Source organism: Aplidium turbinatum, chromosome 1 (assembly GCF_918807975.1).
Source record: "Aplidium turbinatum chromosome 1, kaAplTurb1.1, whole genome shotgun sequence".
NCBI classification, from domain to species: domain Eukaryota; kingdom Metazoa; phylum Chordata; class Ascidiacea; order Aplousobranchia; family Polyclinidae; genus Aplidium; species Aplidium turbinatum.
Window position 1 is genome coordinate 61,910,002 of NC_137472.1, and position 25,356 is coordinate 61,935,357.

Sequence of the window (25,356 nt, forward strand, 5' to 3'; positions counted from 1 at the left end):
TCGGGATAGTTTCGTCAGTACGTTTGTTATTTTTTCAAGGAAATAATTTCTAGAGTTGCCAGTTCTGCACTTATCGTTGTTTCATCATTTCACGATACACCAGTTTAAAGTTGTCCGCCCTGTTAGCTCAGTGGTTACGCGCCAGGCTCAAGATCACGCGGCGCTGGTTCTACTCTCGGGGTGTGCGCTTGAGCAACGCATTTCAGGACTGCTTTCCATTCAGCGGCACCTAGTGAATGGAATAATTTCCCGGTAACAACACTTCAACAATCGGAAAACTTCAGTCTGCCAATCTCCGTAACCGGCCCTGCGTCAGGAGGCTCTACAAGTATGCGAAGCTACCAGGAATAACCTATCAAGGCTTTGTCAGTCCGAGGATAAAGATTCAAAACCAACCAAACTTTGAATGAATTGCAACTTGATTGAGTCTGCTAACTTCAGAAATATTCTAAGATAATATGGAAGTTTAGCGGACGTGGCAAATTTATATTTCATTGCGAAAGTTCGTCACATCAACACGTATGTAAGCTTGACGCTGATGACGACAACAACGATGGCGTAAACTGCAAACATGACGTGATCGATGACGTAAGAAACCAGTTTCCATTCGTTTCGAGCCATGCCATCAGCGCGATGACGTTGAAACTTCTCACAGATGTATCTGAAACAGAAATACAAAATCTAGTCTAACACAAATGACGTTTGGTGCCCACACTGGATGAGGCTGCTATCATTAAGTCCGCCCGGATAGCTCAGTGGTTACGCGCCAGGCTCAAAATCACGCGGCGCTGGTTCGACTTTCGGGGTGTGCGCTTGAGCAATGCATTTCAGTACTGCTCTCCATTCTAACGGCATCTGGTGAATGGAATAATTCCTCAGCAACAAGACTTCAACAATCGGAAACTTCACTCTGCCAATCTCGGTAAGCGGCACTGCGTCAAAAGCCTCTACAAGTATGGGAAACTACCAGGAATAAGAGCAGCAGTGGCCGGATGGTTAGCGCGTTGGGCTCGCAGTCGAGAGCCTGCATGTTCGACTCCAGCCACCCGCACTTGCTGTTGTTTCTCTGGGCAAGAAACTTTACGATAATTGCCTCTACCCAGTGATCGATTTCGAGTAGGGGAGAGTGGGGCACAATTGGACATGGGGTACAATTGGACATCGCATTTTATAGATAAAATTGGAAACTCTGAAAGTCCCTGCCTTGGCAAAAAATTAGTTTCACATTAGTCGTTGTACTATGAAAATTCTAAGAGTTTGTGTTAGTCGTGAATTGAGTTTGGCAGTGGGAAGTCTTTTAGCACCTGTATAGTATTTTTAGCGGATTTTGTTTTAATCGTAATTTTTTTATGTAAAGTAAAGATTTTTAGATTTTTTCTTTTTCTGTTCAAGCCATATACAGTAAAGTATCTTTTCATTACCTTTGCTTTGACCTGACTTTTAGAACAGGTTGTCCCTGCCCAACTTTAAATCGATGTTGGTGTGTGGGGCACAATTGGACACAAATTTTGGGGTACAATTGGACAGCAACACACATGGTAGATCATATTGTAAAAGTAGTTCTTTTAATATTGAATGGTCTCATGCAACGCAATGTCATTTAAACGTTGTAATAACATTAAAAATAAAAATTTTGGGAGACAAGATAAAATTTTAGGGGGGGGTAAAATTGCTTTTCCAAGACCCCCCTCCCCCGTGGCAACGTCCCTGGTTTTACTGCAATAAACAAGTAAAATTTATTTATTAGAGTCCTTGTCAGTTTCTTGATTACTTTTGTGTTGGTTTAAACTGTTGTTTCTAAACCATTGATAAGATTTGCAAATGTCCAATTGTGCCCCATTACCGGGGCACAATTGGACAAAAACAATATTTTTTTCAATTGACTGTAGTATTTAATATGCATTACCTAAGTGTTGTTTCACTGTCTCATTTTGTTAACAGTGTGATACTTTGTTATTGTGCAAAAGTTGGATTTTGTTAGACTTTTAATATAGACGGGACGTCTATTTTACTATTTTTTGTCCAATTGTGCCCCACTCTCCCCTAATGGGTAGTACGAAATTTAAGTCATAAGTAGAGTAGACAACCGGAAACAGACATGCATAAACTTGCCTGATTTCACTTGTTTGTTTGTTTACCTTTATCCTGCATTGCGAGAAAGCGGACTTGAGCGCTAATAATAATAATAATGTTATGGTTTTATTTATTGTCGCTCTACAACAGCTAAGGTCTTTTAGCGACAGGGCTCATTTTTAATTTCTATCAGGTTTACGATGTTATCACATTATTACCCGACTCATTCTCACTGCGCTATGCAGGATAGAACACAATCGGTACCGTTTTTAAAGTCTTCGGTTTGACCCGACCTGGAATCGATCTCAGACCTACCAGCACCAGAGCCGAAGGCGAAACCACTCGGCCACTGAGCTGGTACTTGAGCGCTATGCATCGGTGTACGCCTTCCGACGTACACCTGACCCACGCTGCAGCCGACGGCAAACAAGTGAAATCAGGCAAATTTATGCATGCCATCTAGTTGATTGGCCGAGCCGTGCTGGAGGTTTTTAAACTGACAGCAGCCTAGTTGTTGCAGAAGTGACACGTTTATACCAACTCATGGCAAAACTGAATAGTCTTACATCAGATCTTTTTTAGCCGCTTCAATTCGCTTCTCTTGTGCTTTCGTCTGATCTGCTTGAATAGGATGACGCAACAAATGACACGAGTAGTATGACGACACAGCGACGTTACTCTGCAACGAAATGATCAGTTATGTAAAAATATTTTTTCCTACATCAAACTTCCAAGGAGTGTTTTAAAAATATTGAACTTGAAAATTCAACAGACTTCCCGTTCTTGGAAGCAATTTTCCGTGTTTCAGAGACTTTCTGCTCTTTTAGCTGTAAATTTCTTTAAACGGAGGTTAGCCAATTTCAGTTAACTCTCTTTTCCGATTTACAAACTTCATCATCGACCAATCCGATGGATGCTTGAAGTACAGCCTGCTATTTTTCTTTCAATGCTCACGGTATGATGGATGGATTCTATAAGTAGCAAGAGAAAAAAATTTAAAAGCAAACTAGAATCTTTCTAAGGTGTTACTCGGAGACAATACCTTGTTTTGAATGTGTGTCGACGTTTCGAATTTGTTAGCTAGATTTCCTAGAACCTTCCCGAAGCATGGGGCTTGGGTGGGGGACGAGCAAACCTTTTTTAAATTGACCCAACTGTGGTTGTTACCGTTCAATGCTTTGCCTTCTTTGTTGTGCCTAAAAGATTTCCTTTTTAGTTTTGTAGAACTTTTTGAAAAGTTTCTGAGCATAAATTAAAACGACAAATAGAGCACAATCACGACAGAGAAATTGACTATAAACGTGTGGTTGTACGATGGACCTCTTCGCATACTAGGCTGAGAGCAGAGGTGGGCAGTAGCGCGCTACTTTTGTAGCGGCGCTACTAGCGGCGCTACTTTTTTTGTAAAAGTAGCGGTAGCGGCGCTACTTTTTAGTTGGAGTAGCGGCTGCAGTAGCGGCGCTATTTTTATTCCAAAGTAGCGGTAGCGGAAGAGGCGCTACTTTTTTTCAGTCGCACTCCCGCTACCGCTACTTTTTAATTTAAATTGAAAAAAATGCTTGTTTTTTTGCGATACTGGCGTGGTAAAGCAGCTATATAATCGGCTTGGTTGCAAAGTTTCGGTCTTTTCTAGCTGACGTCAACTTTTTCGGCGAATATCTCCGTGTGATGAAGGCTATCTGCCAGGCTTTAGACATTCTCCAGGGCGAGTCCAAGGCATATTACGGAGTCTTGCTTCCAACCATCACAATTTGCGGGCAGAAGTTGACCGAGATCAGTGATCTTGTGACCTGTGAGGAGTTGAAAGTGAAAGTCCATGAAGGGGTGAAGAAACGATTCAACAAGTGCTTCAACAACATGAAATGCGTTGTGGCATCATGTCTTCATCCCTCCTTCAAGACGTCGTGGCTACAATTTCTGCACTACGTTTCCACGAATGATGCTGACGCACTGCGAGAAAAAGTCAAGACAGATGTAATTCGACTGTTGCGGGAGACATCAAGCCAGGTTGATACCGAGAAGAGTGACACCAACACCAGTCATGACTCCGAGGATGTATTTTTTGGAGTGTTTGCGCCATCCCGTGAAACGTCAGTGCAGAAGGAAGCAGCAATTGTGGACGCCTTTTTTTCGGACAAGAGCAAGTCCTTGAGCTTTTCGAATATCGAGTTAAAACATCTGTTCATTAAATACAACACCCCCATTCTTTCCAGTGCTGCGGTGGAGAGACTTTTCTCTGTTGGAAAAGATGTGCTTGTTTGTTTGTTTTTCATATCTTTACCCTGCATTGCGGGAAAGCGGACTTGAGCGCTATGCATCGGTGTACGCCTTCCGACGTACACCTGACTCACGCTGCAGCCGACGACAATGTCTGTTTCCGGTTGTCTACTCTACTTATGACTTAAATTTGGTACTAGGCCTACCCATTACTCGAAATCGATCACTGGGTAGAGGCAATTATCGTAAAGTTTCTTGCCCAGAGAAACGACAGCAAGTGCGGGTGGCTGGAGTCGAATATGCAGGATCTCGACTGCGAGCCCAACGCGCTAACCACTCGGCCACTGCTGCCGAAAAAAGCGGGCAGGACTTAATGACTCTCATTTTGAAATGCTCGTGTTTTTGAAAGATGCGTAACAATAAATTCCCCTTAGAATGTGTTTTCTATAACAACGTTAAAATGACAGCGTAAACGATTGATACCGGTAACATTAGTTTTCAAGGTCATTTTTGCGTCACTAGGGAGAGTGTTTCCTGATGTTATTTTAGACAAAAGTAGCGGAAGAAGTAGCGGTAGCGCGCGCTACTTTGGCCCGAGTAGCGGTAGCGGGTAGCGCGCTACTTTTGTAAATTGGTAGCGGGTAGCGGTAGCGCGCGCTACTTTGGCCCAAGTAGCGGTAGCGGGTAGCGCGCTACTTTAAAAGTAGCGGGTGCCCACCTCTGGCTGAGAACAGTAATATGAATAGAATGACCACTGGCCAAGTTTTCTCTTCCTATTTATGTGGATTTTATTTCGTTTTGCTTAAATGTTACGTTTTTGTTTTCCATTGAGTTTCAAAGTTCAAAAAATATGGATCTGCTTTTGTAATAAGTTCTTGTCATAAAATAAACGAACCAAACAATTTACAAAGTCACTTGTCCACTTAAACGCCACCAGTTATAATGACTTCTATGCGTTTACAAGGAGTCACTAGCCTACTATGATTGTGGGAATATTGAAACTGTCAAAATAACCATTTTTCTTTTTCAAACTAAAGTTAAATTCAAAGGGTGTTGAACTTTTCTAGCAAACCTTTTTACAAAAGCTTCTTCCACGTCGATCAAATCGTTTAAACAGGAACTTTTCACTTTTTCGCCTGAGCTTGGGAGATGAATGAAAAACAATCTGAAGACGAAAATAGCAAGGTCAGTTGCTGATGCAGTGATAGATCGATCCAGCTTGACACAAGCAATCTGATACGTCACAAGCGATCTGAACGTCACAAGCAATCTGATACGTCTTTAATGTTGTTCAACCTTCATTGAAACCAGGAGCAGATCCAGCGAGTGTCCTTGGAGGGAGGGAGATTTCAACAAAATACAATGATGTGTAGGTGAAAACACAATGATGTGTAGGTGAAAACACAACGATGTGTAGGTGAAAACACAACGATGTGTAGGTGAAAACGCAATGATGTATAGGTGAAAACACACTGATGTGTAGGTGAAAACACAATGATGTGCAGAGGTGGGCAGTAGCGCGCTACTTTTGTAGCGGCGCTACTAGCGGCGCTACTTTTTTGGTAAAAGTAGCGGTAGCGGCGCTACTTTTTAGTTGGAGTAGCGGCTGCAGTAGCGGCGCTATTTTTTTCCAAAGTAGCGGTAGCGGAGAGGCACTACTTTTGTTCAGTCGCACTCCCGCTACCCGCTACTTTTTAAATTAAATTGAAAAAAATGCTTGTTTTTTTTGCAATACTGGCGTGGTCAAGCAGCTATATAATCGGCTTGGTTGCAAAGTTTCGGTCTTTTCTAGCTGACGTCAACTTCTTCGGCGAATATCTCCGTGTGATGAAGCCTATCTGCCAGGCTTTAGACATTCTCCAGGGCGAGTCCAAGGCATATTACGGAGTCTTGCTTCCAACTATCACAATTTGCGGGAAGAAGTTGACCGAGATCAGTGATCTTGTGACCTGTGAGGAGTTGAAAGTAAAAGTCCTTGAAGGGGTGAAGAAACGATTCAACAAGTGCTTCAACAACATGAAATGCGTTATGGCATCATGTCTTCATCCCTCCTTCAAGACGTTGTGGCTACAATTTCTGCACTACGTTTCCACGGATGATGCTGACGCACTGCGAGAAAAAGTCAAGACAGATGTAATTCGACTGCTGCGAGAGACATCAAGCCAGGTTGATACCGAGAAGAGTGACACCAACATCAGTCATGACTCCGAGGATGTATTTTTTGGAGTGTTTGCGCCATCCCGTGAAACGTCGGTGCAGAAGGAAGCAGCAATTGTGGACGCCTTTTTTTCGGACATGAGCAAGTCCTTGAGCTTTTCGAATACCGAGTTAAAACATCTGTTCATTAAATACAACACCCCCATTCCTTCCAGTGCTGCGGTGGAGAGACTTTTATCTGTTGGAAAAGATGTGCTGGACTTAGTGATGTGCTGGACTTAGGGTCCAAAAAAGCGGGCAGGACTTGGTGACTCTCATTTTGAAATGCTCGTGTTTTTGAAAGATGCGTAACAATAAATTTCCCTTAGAATGTGTTTTCTATAACGACGTTAAAATGACAGCGTAAACGAATGATACCATTCGTTTTCAAGGTCATTTTTGTGTCACTAGGGACTTGAGTGTTTCCTAGTGTCATTTTAGACAAAAGTAGCGGAAGAAGTAGCGGTAGCGCGCGCTACTTTGGCCCGAGTATCGGTAACGGGTAGCGCGCTACTTTTGTAAATTGGTAGCGGGTAGCGGTAGCGCGCGCTACTTTGGCCCAAGTAGCGGTAGCGGGTAGCGCGCTACTTTAAAAGTAGCGGGTGCCCACCTCTGATGATGTGTAGGTGAAAACACAATGATGTGTAGGCGAAAACACAACGATGTGTAGGTGAAAACACAATGATGTGTCGGTGAAAACACAATGATGTGTAGGTGAAAACACAATGATGTGTCGGTGAAAACACAATGATGTATAGGCGAAAACACAATGATGTGTAGGCGAAAACACAATGATGTGTAGGTGAAAACACAATGATGTGTAGGTGAAAACACAATGATGTGTAGGTGAAAACACAATGATGTGTAGGTGAAAACACAATGATGTGTAGGTAAAAACACAATGATGTGTAGGTGAAAACACAATGATGTATAGGCGAAAACACAATGATGTGTAGGCGAAAACACAATGATGTGTAGGTGAAAACACAATGATGTGTCGGTGAAAACACAATGATGTGTAGGTGAAAACACAATGATGTGTCGGTCTACATTAATCCGACCTTGCAGATACAACTTGAATAAAGTTACTTTTCTGTGTTTAAGGAGGCGCCACCCCCCCCCCCCCTCTAGATCCGCTCAAGCATACTTGCAATATAATGACCAGCAAATGCAAGAAAAACAGATAGCCTACAAACCGAGGCAAAAAGTCAAGAAGTATCCATTTCAGAATTCTTGGCATTTTATGAACTCTGGATTGTTTGTGGAAGAAGTTGACATTTATGACGTTGAAACAGATAGACAAGGTCACGATCACTGTAGTGGATAGAAGGAATTGACCTAGAGTAAACTTTATTAATGACATCATCTGTGCCGAGTTTGCTAGCTTGTAATATAAGTTGAATGAATTAGTCTCAAATGGCCTCATCCATCAACTTCCTGTAGATAAAAAATACTGCTATGTTCTTTTGTGGTAACCTTTTGTTGAAAGCAACTGCCACTTTGGAGAAAAAAACTGATGTTCTGAGATAATTAATTTGGTTGATTCCAAAATATCATGGTCCATCCACAGTTATGCTCTCCCATATAGCGGAGGTGGTCGCAATAATTGCGACATTTGCCTTGCTGAAAAACTGGACATGCTAAAGGCCGATTGCAGCCACCTTCCGAACAAGCGGTCTGAACTGGTAAGTAGGCTAAATATCGTCATCGCAATAAATTTAAATTCAAATACTTTAAAACAAAATAAATTTAATTTGGTTTTTAAAGGATCTCTGAGTGGAATGCACTGTGCAGTGTGCATTTTGCTTCTCTATGACGTCATAAATAAGACATTAGTTGAGGTTTATGCAGCACCCCCTAGTGGTAACCTTTAATAATTCTGAGGCATTTTTTTATAATATTTTATTTGCATCAGACAAAGCTGTCCATATCCAAAACAACGAAATACTACACAAACTGCAAATGCACAAATAACGAACAACAACAACGAAATAACAATGTAAAACAACAAAATAATACACAAACTGCAAATGCACAAAATCTCACTAAATAGGCAATCTACTGTTACAAGTTTACAGACAATGGTACGGTAGTGTTACAAGTTAGAAGAACTGAAAGTATATCAGAACGATAAAAACAATCAGATGACATGGCAGCCATCAAAACTAGATAACAGCATACATAGAATTATTATAATGAATACGGTAATTTGATATACGATGACAATCAGACCTCATCAGGGAGGCAACTATAGAGTTAGACGATACTTCGCATCTTCCAACAAAAGAAAAAACATACTTACGAAGTAATGCATCAAATGTTATGATGCTGCACAAGACTTGATGTTCACATTGCCGTGTCAAGAAAAACACCCAAATATTTGACACTGTCTACGAATTTGATCTCACTTCCATTGAGCCGTACAATTGGATTCAAATTTAACTTTAAGTGATTGGTTTGCAGGCCCGTAGCCAGGGGGGTTCTCGGGGTTTCCGGGAACCCCCCCTTGAGCCGAAAAGGTCCACATTTTGGAAAAGGTGTAGTGTACATACGATCACAGGATCAGCTACATATGTTCAGCTGAAACCTTCCAGAGAGTTCTGAATAAACATGTTTAATATATTATTGCTTGTTTAGAACAGGGGTCCGCAAATACTTGTTGCCCCGACCCAAAAGACAATCGTTCGAAATCTTTGCAGCCCGAACGTTTGAGAAGCATATAATGTTGCGCAAAATCTTTTGCAATTTAATATCAATTTCAATACGGTCGTCCCCGCTTATTAAACCCACATCGGGACCGGACAATTTTGGGCTTATTGAGCGGGGGGGGGGGGGGGGTTTTCTACCACTCCTATACTTTCAGTAATTCAGGAATGCACCAAATTGGGCTTAATAAGCTAGTGGATCTACTAACTGTGGTCGTCGTCATGTAAGCCTCTGGGACCGAGGATCTACCCTTTTACCATCCCAGACTCACGATGTTCCAGAACTACACTGGAAGGCTACCAGGGAGCAGCCAGTCTTTGATTTCATCATCCATGACACGCAGACCTTCCACTCCATTCTACAGTCATTGATGATGTGGTCTGCGGTCTGTTCCTCGGCACCACATTCACAGAAGGAGGACGAGGCCATTCACTATTGGTGCATGGTTGAGCGGAAAAGCCCGACGCCCGTACGAAAACTGTTGAGGCGCACCCATGCCTGTCTTTGTGGTGTCAGGCCTATGGAGCATGTGTCGGCGTAGGAAATGAACGAATGGAGTCTGGTAATAGGCTACTTGACTTCCGGTCAGAATTCAATAGATGGTCTGCCTAAGTAACCGCAGAGATGTTTTGTTCATCAGCTTCGTTGATCAGTAGTTGAGCGGCTGGCACGAATAGGTGTCTTGATTTCAGTCTCCGGTGCCCCTCGACTGAGAGACAGAGTCGCTTTTTCACAACGAAGATCAGCGGGTTGGATGCCAGCGAGAATGGGGAGATTGTCCAATGGTGTGGGACGCAGGCATCCAGTCACTGTGCGCAAGGCTCTGTTTATGGCTGTGGCGATGTTTATGGTAGTGAGCACTGCGGCACCAAACAGGTGCACAGTACTCTGCTGAAGAGTAGACAAGGGAAAAGGCTGCTATACGCAAAGTGTCAGCCCTCGCACCCCAGCTGGAGCCTGCCAGGCGCTTGAGTATTCCAGTGCGGGATGTCAGTTTCTTGCGCAGTGACACTAAATGATGGTGGTATGTGAGCGATCTGTCTAGTCACTAGTGTCACCCTAAGATATTTTGGTTCGGGGCAGAAGGACAGATGTTTTCCATTGTTCTGAACATGTAGCTCACGATTAGCTTCCCGATGTTTTAGGTGGAAAGACGAAACTCAGTACGTCAAAGAGTATATGATTGTATTTATTTTTGACATACAATTAGTTATATTTATAGTAAGTTTAAACCCTTTTGCGACCCACTGTGGATATAGTCTCGCGATCCAAATTTGGGTCGCGACCCACTATTTCCGGTTCCCTGGTTTGGAACCTCGCATATCGTAGACAATTTAGGCTAAAAGCGAATAGCAGAAATTGTTATATTGCAAAATGTGCAGTAGTTTACATGACCTTAAAAGGGCATCCGCCCCCTCTGCCCCCGCTTCCGGCGTCCCTGTAGATGTGCTATTGTTAATGTAAAAATTGTTCGTAGCCTATTTATTTATTTCGTTTTTGTAATGTTGACAATTTGAAGTTTGTTTTGTTTGTTGGTCTAAATATTATGTACTGACACTTCCTATGTTTTGATTGCTTGCTTGGGAACAGGCAAAAAAGAAAGTGTTATTAAAAGGTCCATATTTTTGGATTTGGGAACCCCCCCTTGAAAATGTCTGGCTACGGGCCTGGTTTGGAAGTACATAGCAAATGACTTTTTGCAGTTAAAAATGACATCGTTAGAAAGCGCATAATCTTCACACACATTCAAGATACTCTGCAGACCATGAACACTTGGAGAAATACAACAAATATCATCAGCAAACATGAGATGATTGACAAGTATATTACCTATGTAACGGCCTGCCTTGGTTTTGCTTAACACAGTCGATAGATCATCCATATACACGGCAAAGAAGTAAGGACTGAGGACACCACCCTGTTTGACACCATTACTGACAGAAAAAGACTGTGAGTAATGACAACCCCAGCGTATGTACATTGCTGCTGAGATGCTGCTTTCCAAGAGAAAGTACTTGAATTGGTATATTTGGGATCAATGAAATCCAATTTTGGAAGCGACTTACAGTTGAAATTAACCGATAAGGGTCGATGGTCAGATATAATATAGTCATTGAGGACTTTTACCTTACAGATGGATTGGTGTAGAGCGGTGGAAGTGACACAATGGTCAATCCAGCTACATGTCCCATGAGCATCACTGATGTAGATAAATGATTCAACAGGTAACAGGGCCATGTCTGAAATAATCAGGTCCTGGTCTGCACAGAAGCTTTTGAACATGTTTCCAAACATATTTTTGTCACTTGCATTAAAGTCACCTAGGATACAAGTGTTGTTGCTTGAGCAGTCAAAAAGCATACTTTCTAATTTACCCAAGTATTCTAAGTATTTGTCCTCATTGTTATCACTGCAGTAAGGTAGATAGACATCTATAAGGACCATGTCTGCTTCCCCTATTGCAACTTTAAGGCCAATAATAGATGAATCATCACTTTGAAAAACAGAAACAGGAATACTTTTACTCCATAGGATGGCAGTGCCACCATAAGGTCTACCTGTTATCATTTCAGAAAAGTCCATTGCAGAATAGCCATATGCATAGTGATTTTTGCTAATTGTAGAAAGGAAGTCCAGGCTTTGCTTAGCCAACCAGGTTTCCTGCAGCAGTATGATATCATAATCCTTGCATAGTAACTGAACATCATGCAGAGATGATGCCACACCTCTGCAGTTGTATGAAACAGTCTTTAATTGTTCTTTATTGTTACTTTCCATCAGCTACGTCTACAAGTCAAACGAGAGAAGAAGAAGAAGACCTTCCATCAGGAGTTTGTGTGGTTGTAGGCTCTATCCTAAAATTCTTAGAAGCATTGAAGAAACGTTTTACTAAGATACCAGTAGGCCAGTTGGCAGTGTCCAGACATGCTTTCATTGGGATTCCTGAGACAGAAACTTTAAAAGAACAGTAGTGATCAAATTTTGTTTGCAACTTTATGCATCTTATAATAGTGGCTTCAGGAAATTGCTTCGATGCAAAAGGTGTGATGGTTTCTGTAGTTGTGTCTGGCTGAAGCCTTGACACAAAGATGTGTACACTGTACACTGTACAGGCATGTGTATGGCTTTTAAACTTGATGAGGAATCAAGCTGGCCTAGACGTGGCTTGCGCCGTCTTTTCTTGACTTTAACCCAATTATCCTTTCTGACATTAGATTCAGTTTAGACCTCATCAAAGGTAATCTTGTGGGGGTACTTAGGATGATTATCCACTGTAATCATGGAGTTGTGTCTTTTCACTACATTGGAATATGACTGTTTAGCAGGGTCAGGTAGTAACAGTGTAGCAGGTTGTTCAGTAGTTTGAGACACACTTATTGCCGCTGCTTTTTCATGTAAGGGTTTGATTTCATTAACCATTGCTTTCAAATCAGATATGGAGCTGGTCAATGCATCAATAAAAGAGCGTTCAGATTCCTTGGAATGTTTCAACTGCCTCATGTCATATTTCAGTGTGAGGATGTCATGAACCATGCTTACTGCATCTACATTGTGAACATCAACAGATGGGAAGTCACATGTGGCTGTGACAAAAATTGGAGTTTTAAATTGAACTGTATGCAGACAACATTAAGATTTTAATATTCTATACCTTTTCAAGTATTACCGAGTTATTATTATTTTTGCATTTTTTTAATTTTTTTTGATGATCCTATTGAGGTGAAATAGGCTGTTAAGGTTTTTAGTGAACTAGTAACTAATTTTGATGTAATTCGCCCTGCATCGCTTTTTGCTTGGCATTGACCACTTTTGTAGTACTAATAGCATTTATTGTTTTATGTTCTTAGATATATGTAAGGTGACCATTCGGACAATGGTGGTATTGTGACAAAACAAAAAGAAAAACTCAGATACAAAATAAGTGAAATTTCTAAAATTTTATCAAAAGCTTTAAAGCGAAACTTGTGAAATCATCCAAACAATTTACCCAGCAGAGGAACAACATGCGAGGTTGATGGAACGATGTCGAAGATGAGGATGAGGAATACAGTGAGAAGAACAAGCACGGAGGTGCATAGAGTAATCTTCTCTGAACTGCCAACTGGAAGCATGAAGAGCTGAAATACACGAGTTTGATTAAAAGCTGTATAAATTATTTCAGTATACAGCTGTCCGCCTCGGTAATCGAACCCGTGTCAGTGGTTCATGACCTCTGCAAGCATGCTGAACTTCCAATATTGTCTCATATGCAAAAAAAATCCTTCTCTATCTAAAGATATATATATCTTATTATTTTCTAATTGGGAAGTTTTTTAGTCGCGCAGCGTATAGGCTTTTAAATTTATTAAGAAAGCAAGACGCTATTAAAAAGTATATTGTTTTCATATCCTATTTGCCTTGCAAGGTTTTGAAAGTGCTTTTGAAGCCAGCTATGATAAGTTGGGTTAGAATAGATGTTTTCCACATCTAAGGTAAGATGCACAAACAGTGAGTTGGTAATTCGTCGGTTGTTAATCATTTGATCATTTAATTAGGAATTAGTTTGTGTCAACTTTATCTGAGGATCATTAATCAGCGATTCTGATCATCGAATTATGATTTGTAGGCCTACATGAGGAAATAATTAGTCCACGAATTACAATGAAGATCGGTGAGGGAAAGCAAGGAAAGCAGTGCTTACCTTAGCAAAAACTATGCAAAATATAATGACTGAATTCTAGGTTTAACTCTTATTATTTTTATCACGTTTATTTTAACTTGAAAATTACTGTATTCGTGACTAGAATTACTCGTAACGCTTGTGAGTAGTCTAAGTCCTCACCAAACCGCATGTCTTGCCTATAAATGCCAATTGACGCAAACGCTTCTGTCAGAAACAACCACTGAAGCTCCAGGGAAATCAACTATCAAAGTTGCTTTCCCAGGTTCAAAAAATGTCAAAAAACGCCTTCGTTTTATCCAATCCTCACTCGTTTTGCAAAACGTCACCAGCTGATTAGTCAATCAGATGTGTTATGGTTATGGTATGGTTAGTTGTGCTTTCCCAGTGACATCAATGCGTACATTCGCTAGAGCGACTAGACTAACTCGTCAGAATGGTCTCTCGTCACGGTACACGCACAGCATCATAATGCCAAAAAGCTTGTTGCTGTTTTTTGATGTCTCTTCGCCATGTACTTTAGCCTACTGTACTAGCTTTCATAGTCATGCCTTTGCCCTTTTTACAGCGTTGATATAACGTTACTTCGCCAATGAACGTTCAGATGCGGATGCAATATTTAGTTTGTTAAGCTTCTATACGCAGGAGGCAAACTTATCCAGCTTTTTGTACAAATTGCTTGCGGTTGTAATGTTTAGGCCTAAGTATTAGTTTTTGTAGTGTAGGCCTAACTGAATATCTGAGAATGAACGTTCATGACGAATTAAACATTTAGACAACTATTATTCCATGTCTAACACAGGATTTTGGTCCTGCAACGTTAAAATTAAGATTGTTCATGACTTCTAAACATTAAATGGATGTATGATCACGACATAGGCGAAGCACAATTTGACAGATTTTTATTTTTGATTTGTTTTGGAAATGCTCTCAGAGCGCACCAAATTGGAAGTGTTTTTCAAACATTTCTGGGGGAGGACCCCCAGACCCCCCGCTGGAAGTGTTGCCTTCGGGTTTCGCCCGACGGTTACACCCTTCGTGCCTACTACCTTGCTGCAGCATATTTCCAAGTTGCTTTCCCAACGGTTTAAGCCACCGAACGTCACTGACGAATTAAGGCATTCTAACGTAAATGCAAATGTTCACCAGTGTAATAACGCCTGATACAACAAAATAGTTTTTACAATCACAGCAGTTAGCCTACTCTCCAACAATTACTTCACTTTGGTAGGCCCGCATCAAAAATTTTGTTAACATTTATGCTATCACTCTCCTCTCACCATCAAGGTTATGAGCGACACTTCAAAGCAAGGTATTATGACGTTCACAGTGTAATAGGTCGATAATCGCTTCATTATGAAGTAATAGGTGATGTCAGAGTAGATATCATCGTCAGTGCTTCGGTACAACCGACTGCTTTTCACTCCTGAGCATGCCGAAGATGAAACGAAGAATGGAATTTAATGTTCAATAACCGCGCTAAGATTAAATGGACAACGCTAAAAAAGTGACCAAGATCCATGCTAAAGTAGGCCTACTGGGACCAATTAGGCTACATTTAAATTTTAAACAATAAAGAAAATTATCAACTTGGTAGGTTGTTGAGTTTTTTTGATTTTATGCCACAACTTGCTACGAAATACATGTCGGTTGATCGAACAGTGCTCTATTACTATTTTTATTTAATTGTTCAGACAAAGCTGTCTATATCCAAAACAATAACAACGAAATAATACACAAACTGCAAATGCACAAAGGTCACAGAGAGCCACTTTGGATGACGTCAGTTTAAGAGCTCACTAAATATCTACTGTTACCAATTCACATACAATGAGCGTTGAAAGAGTTGAAAGTATTTATTAATTAATTAATGAAGTTGAGAATCTAATTTGATGAAATCCTTCTCTCCTGGTGTCGAACGTGCATCGCTGTATTGGCTGCTAAGTTTTGTACCTAACCGAGGCTTGTACTTAACCGAGATCTAGATGCAAACACGAGATTATGAGAAACAGTTGTAATTGTTTGAGCACACTTCAATCTGATAAGGAATCTCACCATAAGCTTCCACCACTGACCATTCAGCACTGACCCAGTACTTGCTCATGTCAACAGCGCCCAATTGCGGATGAGAGTCCATACGGTGCTTCATCGTCTGAAGAAACATATCTCTGCTTGATACGCGGGATTGTAGGCCTCATGGTTAAATAAACAAACAGAGGATTGTTTACACGACTGATTAAGCTAATCTTATGATCAGTTAATCAAAAACCAGTTTACACGAAAGTCAGAGATGGGTCAGTAATAAGCGATTTTTATCAGTATATTTTAGCTTGTGCATAAGGTTAAAATTAGTCTGTAAATTAAAGGAGTTAATCGCTCGATTATTTTAATTTATAGTAATTCTGTTGGTTGTATATGCCACCTCAAATGTTTAATGAAAAAAAATATTTGAATCAATTTTAAGATATTAACGTCTACCCTTTAAAGTAATTGTTTAAGGTTGTTCAAATATTTAAGGTTGGACATTTAAATGTTAAACTGCACATATTTCTTTAAATTTGACTTTTTCAGATTTTACTAATGATTTTACTTCATTTCTAGCACTAGTTGCAACGTTCATCTGATGAAATTGAAAGTAAAAGCAACAACAAACAGGATGGTTTATTGCTTCACTGACGTTTCGCGCACCATGACAATGCGCATTCTCAGAGCGAATAAGTCATGGTGCGCGAAACGTTAGTGAAGCAATACACCATCCTGTTTATTGTTACTTTTACTTTCAATTTCATCAGATGAACGTTGCAACCAGTGCTAGAAACAATAATTGTCCTGATGAACATCCAAACTTTTCAGTATTCGATTTTACTTCAATCGAAGTTATATTTGGTGCCTAATCATTATTGGACGATGCCTACTTGGACGAGATTTTATTTTCTCATTAATATAAATTCTAATCATCTCTTTTGAAGGACAACACAATCACTAATATCTCAGTCGATCGATGGCATCACAATGCTTCATCTCGCGTATCGATTGAATCTGAGCGACTTTCATCTCCTCATTGTTACGTTTTAATCAACTCGCCACAAAAATCTTAAAGCTGCTTTTTCAGAAGACTCGTTTCATGCATAATCCTAAAGAATCAAACAGGATCGTATAATGATCAATCAATCATAAAAGAACATTGCGGATGAGAAAGCAATTTCCCATTTGTATCAGTTTCTCCAGTTGAAGATTATTGTGCTTTTACCATTTTGGACTAACAACAAAAATAAATTGCTTAGATGACAAAATTAAACTAAACGAATAGAAACCAAGATATTGGAAATTTTTCGGTGTAACAAAGTTTTCTTTTATTCCAAACGACATAATGCGTGGGAAAATAATATGGAAGCAGAAAAAAGAAAAGACTAAACATGAGATGGATTAAAAATTTCATGAAACTCTGCGAATTCGAAATATTTAAACTGAAAGAGAAAGCAATATTATACGAGGGCACAAATAATCCGAAACGTTCCCTGATTCGGCATTGATCGAGAGAGATCTAAATGATTGTCTAAAGTTGTTTTCGCCTTATGTGCAAAAGACACAATAAATTTCTGTACTTGTTTTTATCATATTTGCATTATTATACGTTATATCTCACCATGTCTACTTGGTCAGTTGTGTATGTCCAAGAGCCGAGCTTTATCGAACACTTCTGTTGGTCAAACGGAAAGTAGGTGACATCGATGAAGCAAGAACTCCTGAAAAGTACCGGTCCTTCCCACGTCACTGTTCCGTCATAATGGACAGTGGCGAGGTTTATCAGTGGAATGTCGAAAGTGCTTTCTGCACTGCAATTAATTGTCATCAAAATATGTTAAATGGATGTAATCTCCGCTATAGTGCCACAAATTTAAACAAAAGTCATTTTTAAAGTCAGCCGGATCCGACTGAGTTAAACTTTAAAATATTTTTGTGCATGATTTGGTCTGAGGATGCATGTTGATGGGGCGTGCGCAACATTAATAAACAAATAATGTCAATCCATTTTTCTTTCAATGAAGACTGAATAAGCTCAGGATTGCAGTCAAACAAACAATGAACAACAAAACAATTCGTTCGTGCATAAAATGTTAAAACAACGTTCATAACTGGCAGCGCCTACTTGTTATAAAGGGAAATATCGGGCGTCCATATGAAGTCCGTGTGGATTCTTATGTTTGTTAAATTGCCGCATTTGGAGGGGCGCCAAGTGATGTCATTGTCTTGCCATTGCATTGTTACCCACAAACGCGTCACAAATACTTCCTGGAGGAGAAAAATTAATCGCAGGCTACAGTGCCGTCAAAGGTTCTTTGACATGGTTACACTATTAGCTACAACATATACATCATATACATTACATCACACTACAATACACATTATTAGGTTACATAGAGAGAGTGGAATACCGGAAAGACTCACTTTGTTAGTTTTTCTTGCAGTATGGACAGCTGGAAGGTCACGGCAAAATTTAAAAATTGGCAAAACTGCAAATTGTTTTCTTACAGAATGTTGTTTAATCTGCAGAGACGATGCAGCATCACCTCTGCATTCGTTGATAACAATACCACAACCTTTCAAGCTCTCATTCGAAAAAGATTATATCAGTTTATAACACGATGTAACTTGTCTTCCAATCAATGGATTTATGAACTAATGCGAACAGACTGTTATTATCAATCTTTGTATTTGGTTCATTACGACTCAGCTCTTCGGAGTTGAGTAGGCCTATCTGCTTTGTTTCTACTTTCTAGGCTATGTGTGATTGTGTAATATGGACCTTCTTGAGTCTGATGCATATAAATAAATAAATAAAAAATTTTCTTTTACATAAATTCATTCTCATCAAATAAAAGGCGATATTTTGCTTCAAGTTTTGAGGGCTATAACACCTGCAGAACCATGGACTTGCAAATAGTAGAACCTGGACTGGAAACGCAGTGAGCAATAGTAGGCCAAACAGTTGGTACAACAGTGGACCAACAGCCAAGTAACTAACCCTGTTGGTCCACTGTTGGCCAACTGTTGTACCAACTGTTTGGCCTACTGTTGCCCATTGCGTTTCCAGTCCAGATTCTACTATTTAGAAGTCCATGGCAGAACCTTCCTGCAACAGTGTGAGGCCACCTACCGTTACCACTGTAGCGTGAAGTCTACTACTGTATTATCATGACTTAAATAGTATCAAACATGATATCACGTATTTCTATGCATTTATTTTTATCAATGGACACTTTGTACAAACGTGGACAGGTCATATAGGCTGCACTTTGGTATGCGACACAAAGCTGTAGACCTCAAGCTGCAGTTGCACCAAATTTTATCATGACACTGTGACCTTCCAGTTATTCACCTTTGTTTTGAGTGAACAATCCCCTACTTCTAACATCCCTAATTTTACACCGTGGCCTACTGCAGCATAAGTTATAGTGTGGCATGTATAACGATAGATCAAAGTTGTTTGACTCGTCGTTTGCATCTCTCCACACTTGCAGATGGCTTCCGCTGCTGAGACAACTACCAACATGCACAAGAGCTTTTGTTGTACCCAGTTGCCTCAAATTCACCTTTTTTTCATTCAGTTCGACAATTTGAACTAATCCAATTTTGAACTCCACCATCACTGCTTCTGAAACGTTAACCACTGGCCTTGCAAACCTCCTGAAGCTGAAGATTCAATTGTGAAACAGATATAGGCTTACTAGTTACTAGCCTACGAAGTAGATTAAGTGATAATCGTTGTCCTCGGAATAAGAAAGTCTCTTACAAAGATTAATGTATGCAGTTCTGCATACTTGTGGAGCAGGGGCGTATCCTCAATGGAAGCAAGGGAAGCATTGCTTCCCCTGTCAAAATTGAAAAAAGAGAAGCTGATATTTTTCAGTAAAACGATTTCGTAATTTCTTTACCTAAATGCGATTTAGAACGGTTTTTAACTCATGCCCCCCGTATGATTTTAACTCGGTATTAATTTTGAAAAAGTTGGAAGCCAACGGATTGCATCCGTTGCTCTCGTTTTTGCAATAAGAAGAAACAAGTTTGAAAGAAAGGAAAAAAGCAGCGCAAAGTTTTCGCAATTTACGTTTCTTTTAACTAATCGCTGGAAGCGATTTAAAAATTGCTTCCAGTCGCGGGATTGCCAGATTAGCCAAATTCCGCGAATTGTTTTTTTTTTCAAATAACTCTTCAAAATGCATAATAATCAATATGTCTCTAATATTGTAACCTTACCAGATGAAACCATATTCAACATTGTTCAATACATGTTCTATGCTTGTTTAATACTCGTAATGTGGCGGATCAAAACTCATCCGCTACTTTTATAGGCTAACTTGCTATTTTTTGGGTTACTTTCAGAATTATTTTGCTACAATTTATTAAAATCCACTACAAGTTATAAAATATATATGTAAATTTTATTATTTTTGATAGAAACAGGTAAATATATCCATTTGACCTTTTTTGTCTAATATTTTCTTTGTTTTGGCCTTTTTTTTGTATTATTTTGACTTTAAGACTTTTTCATAGTCTGGCAACTCTGCTCTGTTGGATGTTGTGGTTGTGCCAGTGAGCTATGTAATGTGAAAATCTAGGGCACTGTTATGGTTATAATATCGGCCTTGTAAGCAAAAGTTTGAGCCAAATGTTGGCTTTACACTGTTATCCTGGCTGAATAGACTTTGGAATAAGACAGGATATGTGAGGTCTAAGCTAGACTTGACTTTGTAGCTGAGTTTTTGGTGTTCTCTCATTATAGTCGCATTTTTTGCCCTTTGCCCGTTCGTGTGTAAGAGCTACCTTTAATAAGTTAATAGCTGTTTATCTGCTAATAAATTTCATACAAAAATTACCCTAAAAGTGTTTCCAGAAAGCAGTATAATTCATTATTTGAGTGTAATTTTGCAAAAATTTTCCGGGGGAGCATGCCCCCGGACCCCCCTAGAAAACACGTGCCTTCGGCACGCTCTATTCCCCCACGAGTTTTATTGCTTCCCTTGCTCAACCAACCAGGATACGCCACTGTTGTGGAGGCTTTGAATCATTGAAAAAGGCCCGGTCACCGACTTTGATAGAGTGAAGTTTCCGCTTGTTGAAGTGTTGTGTGTGAAATATTTCGTCCACTAATGTGCCGCTGAATAGGGAGCCGTTGTTGAAATGCGTTGCGCATGCAAAGGGCGCACCTTGAGGGTTGAACTAACTTTGCTTGTTCTTTTCATTACCTCGTTCACGAAGCCAGGAACTTATCCAACTGAGCTATGAGGCAGAATAAGTTATAAGATAAATGAAAGGCGAAAGCCCATCCCAATTAAAATCTTATCCTATTATTTTACATCAAAAAGCATATTTGCATTGTAAACATGGCTAGTAGGCCTATGTCCTTTTAAAGTAAACTGTGCTTTTCGGCCAGCAATAGCCTTAATTTATCGCCAGCACTAGCTGCGTAGCCGAGTGGTGAGAACGTTTGCGCGACGTTCGAGAGGACGTTGGTTCAACACCGCTCAAGAGCACGCGGCTGTGTCTCGACGAAGACACTTAATGGCAAGCCAAAATAGGGGGAGCAGCTGACTCGAAGACTATATGTCACTTCGCTGCTTCTTCGCTGCTTCCTGTAGTCTGTTGTATCGCATCTGTGATCGCAGTGTAACTTACTGTATGTTATCGCAATGGGCGCAAATAAAAACACTATTATTATTATTAATATTTATACCCATTAGTGACAATAGTCACTGCACAGTGCACAATGTACAAGCATTGTTTGTAAATCAATCAATCAATCATTGTTTGTCAATAGTGACACAAAGTTCTTTTGTAACTACAACATCTCTTCATTCGTACCTGTGGTGGTTTTCTGTCCCAACAATTTTGTCCGCTATTGTTTGCTCATAATCATACACTGGAATGTCACCACCTGACATGTTGTCACAATTGATGTGCTCATGGATGTTATGTGGGTCATGCACATTACGCGCTCCACTATGGCGGAAGTTGTCTGTTCAGACACAAAAGCAATTGTTCAAAGTTGAATAGTTTCGAGAAGTCTTTATCCGGAAAATGGGAGAAGTGGAAAAAGATTTGAAGCAGTGACAACTTGAAAGATTGATTTCAAAATAGGTTATTCGTACTTAAAGTTACATTTTAAAAACTAAATGCTTTTGGTTTAAGAAATCCTGTACTCATGGCCGTTGCGAAGATAATTTGGGCCCAGTACCAATGAGTTTGGTTTTTCGGACCTTAAAGTATAAGATGTTTCAAAGAAAAAAATGTATTATAGGCTATCTAAGAATTTTTTTTGTTTTTTTTGTTCCCACGCTATTTTGAAAAACTTCGGGCCCCTAAAATCATCCCAGGCCGGAGTCCAAAAGTATTCCCAGAACCCTGTCAACGCTAGTGTCTGTACTTACCCAGCTCAGCAAGAAATAGTAGCTGATCAAAAAGATTACTAGTGGTAGGCTTATGGAGTTATTTGTTTTGTGATGCAACATCTTTTGGACAAGTCTTTCTCTCGCTTTATTGTGTCACAATCCCATCAGTGATGTATCGGGCGATCACGGAAGTTAATGACAACAAACAGCGCTTTCTGAGAGCGAAGCAACGATTCTTTGTTCACCATCAGTTGTGAAATGAGATCACAATACACCAATAGGCTACAGCTAGTTTGGTAGGCAAACAAAAACCACCCTAACATGGCCAGAAAATACGATTTTACAGTAACTGCAGTTACTTCTTTTATTAGTATTAAAAGTAACTAGTACCGTACTCTTTGTGTTGAACTTGTTTATAGAGCCAGCACAAGCAACCAACCAAAGTTTGATAAAAAAGAGAATAAGTCATGGAACTAAAAATAAATCATGCTTTGTTAGCTGCTGGGACGACTCCAGTAAACATTTCATACCTGGCAAGGTTGACCCGTCTGCTGGCCCTGGCGAGACGTTCATCCCGAGAAATGACGTCACGGCGAGGCAATAAATTGCGTTAGGCATGATTAATGACGCAATCAATAATCCAGTTAACGGAAGCCTGACCGGTTGGCTTACAAGATTTAGCTTCAATTACAATCTGCGATGTAAATAATTTAAAAGTTTATTTATAAACTGGCGTCATGTCGCTTGTACGTTGTAACTTACTTTGTTTCAACATAAACTTTATTTGCAAATGAGGTTGAAGCGTTCTATTGTTTGCAAAAACAAATGCCCGTTGGTAATGCCCGTTGGTAATGCCCAAATGCGCTTGAGGAACGCATTCTAAGGACTGCTCTCCATTCAGCGGCATCTAATAGATGGAATAATTTCCTTCAACAACAATTAACAATCAATGGAATAACAAGACTTCAACAATCAGAAACTTTACCATGCTAACAGGTCCTGTGTCAAGAGCCTCTACTAGTATGCGAAACTACCAGGATTAACCTATCAACTTCTCTATCCGAGGATAAAGATTCAAAACTAAACCAAAAGGTTAACTTAATGATTTGTCTATTGACGAAACTAAATTATTCTTTTCTGATGAGTTGTAGTACAGCACCTTAACGATTTAGTAACGAACTTTTACCAAGCTGCCAATCATTCATAAAGCAATTTGCAAAACTACAGAAGTAGAAGAAAGCTGCTGATAAGTGATTACCAAAGTCAAGGAACTAACCTAAAATATCTCATTCCTAAAGTATCTACAGTATAATAACTAGGCTACCAAGTTTCATTCGTGACAAAACCCTCATGCTCCGACTCAGTATTCTTCAATCGCATCACAAATTATGTAAAGTCATAATTTGTGATGGCTATGATTATCGCTGAAGGATAGCTTGTCACAATACAAGTCTTTAGGACCTACATTTTACGCTGAACTAGGCTATTAGCCTAAAGTTTTTCTATGTCTAATAGAAAAACATTATTCAGAAGCTTATAGCTCCCTTAGCCCTATCTGTGACGACGAGGACCTTAAAACATTGACAATGCTCTTATCTGACTCCCACACTGACGTGACGAGCTATGAATGAATTCAAAAGTTTCACCAGGCTACTTGAAGCTTTGTTCAATTTCAAGACACAGCCGATTCCAAAGTTTTCTTGTAAAAACTTTTGGCCTACTAAGCTTAATCTCTTTTAACTTCCTGACTTTTTATGATAACTTATTCTACAGACAGGCGCAATCTATCTCGATCTTATTTTTTTCTGAATGAAACCAAGATGTCTTGATTTAAAATACAAAAACATATTTTTGATGCAAAGTGTTGTAGGCCTAGTGGAGTCTATTTCAAAAAGTATCAGCAACAAGTGATGACATTGAACTGGAAAGTGTCTCTTGGGATTACAGCACTGGAGACAATAATAGGATCTTTCTAATCAGAAACATCTTGAACGCTGCAAGATGAGGGTAGACTATTGATTGATTTTGTAGTTTGAGACCAAGTCACTAATTATAGCTGGTCCTTGATAGTAGGCTACGGGGCCGTTGAAAGGCTAATTTGAACGTGGTAGCGTACCAATGGTATCCTATAGTGCCCCAACTCAAGACACTAAGTAAGAAAAAGACACAAAATCCAAAGAATACGCGATGTTTTTTTAATTTTCTGAGACCTTTGTAAACAGGTTATGAGCCCTTAAAAGTATTCTGGGGCCTGGATCAAAAGTAGCCTACCATCTGGCCCCCTGTCAACCAGGCCCGGATTTATGGGGGGGGGCAGAGGGTGCAGGTGCCCCGGGCCCCCCGGCTTTTGAAGGGCCCCCTACGTTGAAAAATTGTGATTTTGTGTTATTATTATTTTTTCTTTCAGCCTTTTAAGTTTCTGCAAAACGCTGTGCAGTGCAGAATTAATGCTACTGTAGACGTAGAAGTGTTTTTTTGCACGGGGCCTCGCATCTAAAAGTGCCCCGGGCCCCCCATCAGCTAAGTACGGCCCTGCTGTCAACGCCACTGGTTTACTATCAATGGTTTATTTTTTCTCAAGATATTATGATAATGCATTGGTACATTAAATGGTGAAATGAGAGAGGAAGGAAGCGAAAGACCTGACGAGCTCATCTAAGTCAGCTTCCACCCCGTCAGTATTTTACAAAAAAATTAACAATGAAAATTATATAGCTCACTGAAAAACACAAGAGAAAGCAGAAAAACGTTGAATAAGGTTACAATTGCAATGTGGTGGTTAGTTTAGCCTACATAGAAGCCAACCATCTGTAAATTGTATATGAACATACCGTAACAGACATGACAAAAACATAACACACAAAAATTAAACGAAACATAAATCAGCTCCCAAAACTCTACCACAGTGCAAGATCAATTCTACCGAAAGCTACACAATAGAGTCAGAATAGAGTTGCATTTAACAAGAGTAACAACCATCCAGATACGGTACCAGTAGGCTATCAATGTTCGATATTGCTTTTTGAATAGAAAGGGGAGACAAAAATTTAATTTCTGAAGAAACCTTACCCCATGCTTGGGGTCCCAAATACTGTGGCCTAGCATTTTTCCCCC

The 25,356-nt window shown here is 39.9% G+C and overlaps 1 protein-coding gene across 1 annotated transcript; it reads right to left on the reverse strand.

The window, feature by feature from the left end:
* Nucleotides 1–489: 489 nt before the first annotated feature.
* Nucleotides 490–22,860, reverse strand: LOC145768228 (neuronal acetylcholine receptor subunit alpha-2-like). Its single transcript, XM_082579716.1, has 13 exons — nt 22,773–22,860; nt 21,716–21,869; nt 19,447–19,546; nt 18,003–18,145; nt 17,499–17,688; nt 15,908–16,004; nt 15,133–15,278; nt 13,181–13,310; nt 7,683–7,824; nt 5,363–5,455; nt 3,116–3,269; nt 2,640–2,752; nt 490–661 (listed from the first exon to the last, which is right to left on the reverse strand). Exons 1-13 carry the CDS (start codon nt 22,858–22,860, stop codon nt 508–510), a joined length of 1,704 nt encoding a protein of 567 aa, XP_082435842.1. The 3' UTR covers nt 490–507.
* Nucleotides 22,861–25,356: the final 2,496 nt, after the last annotated feature.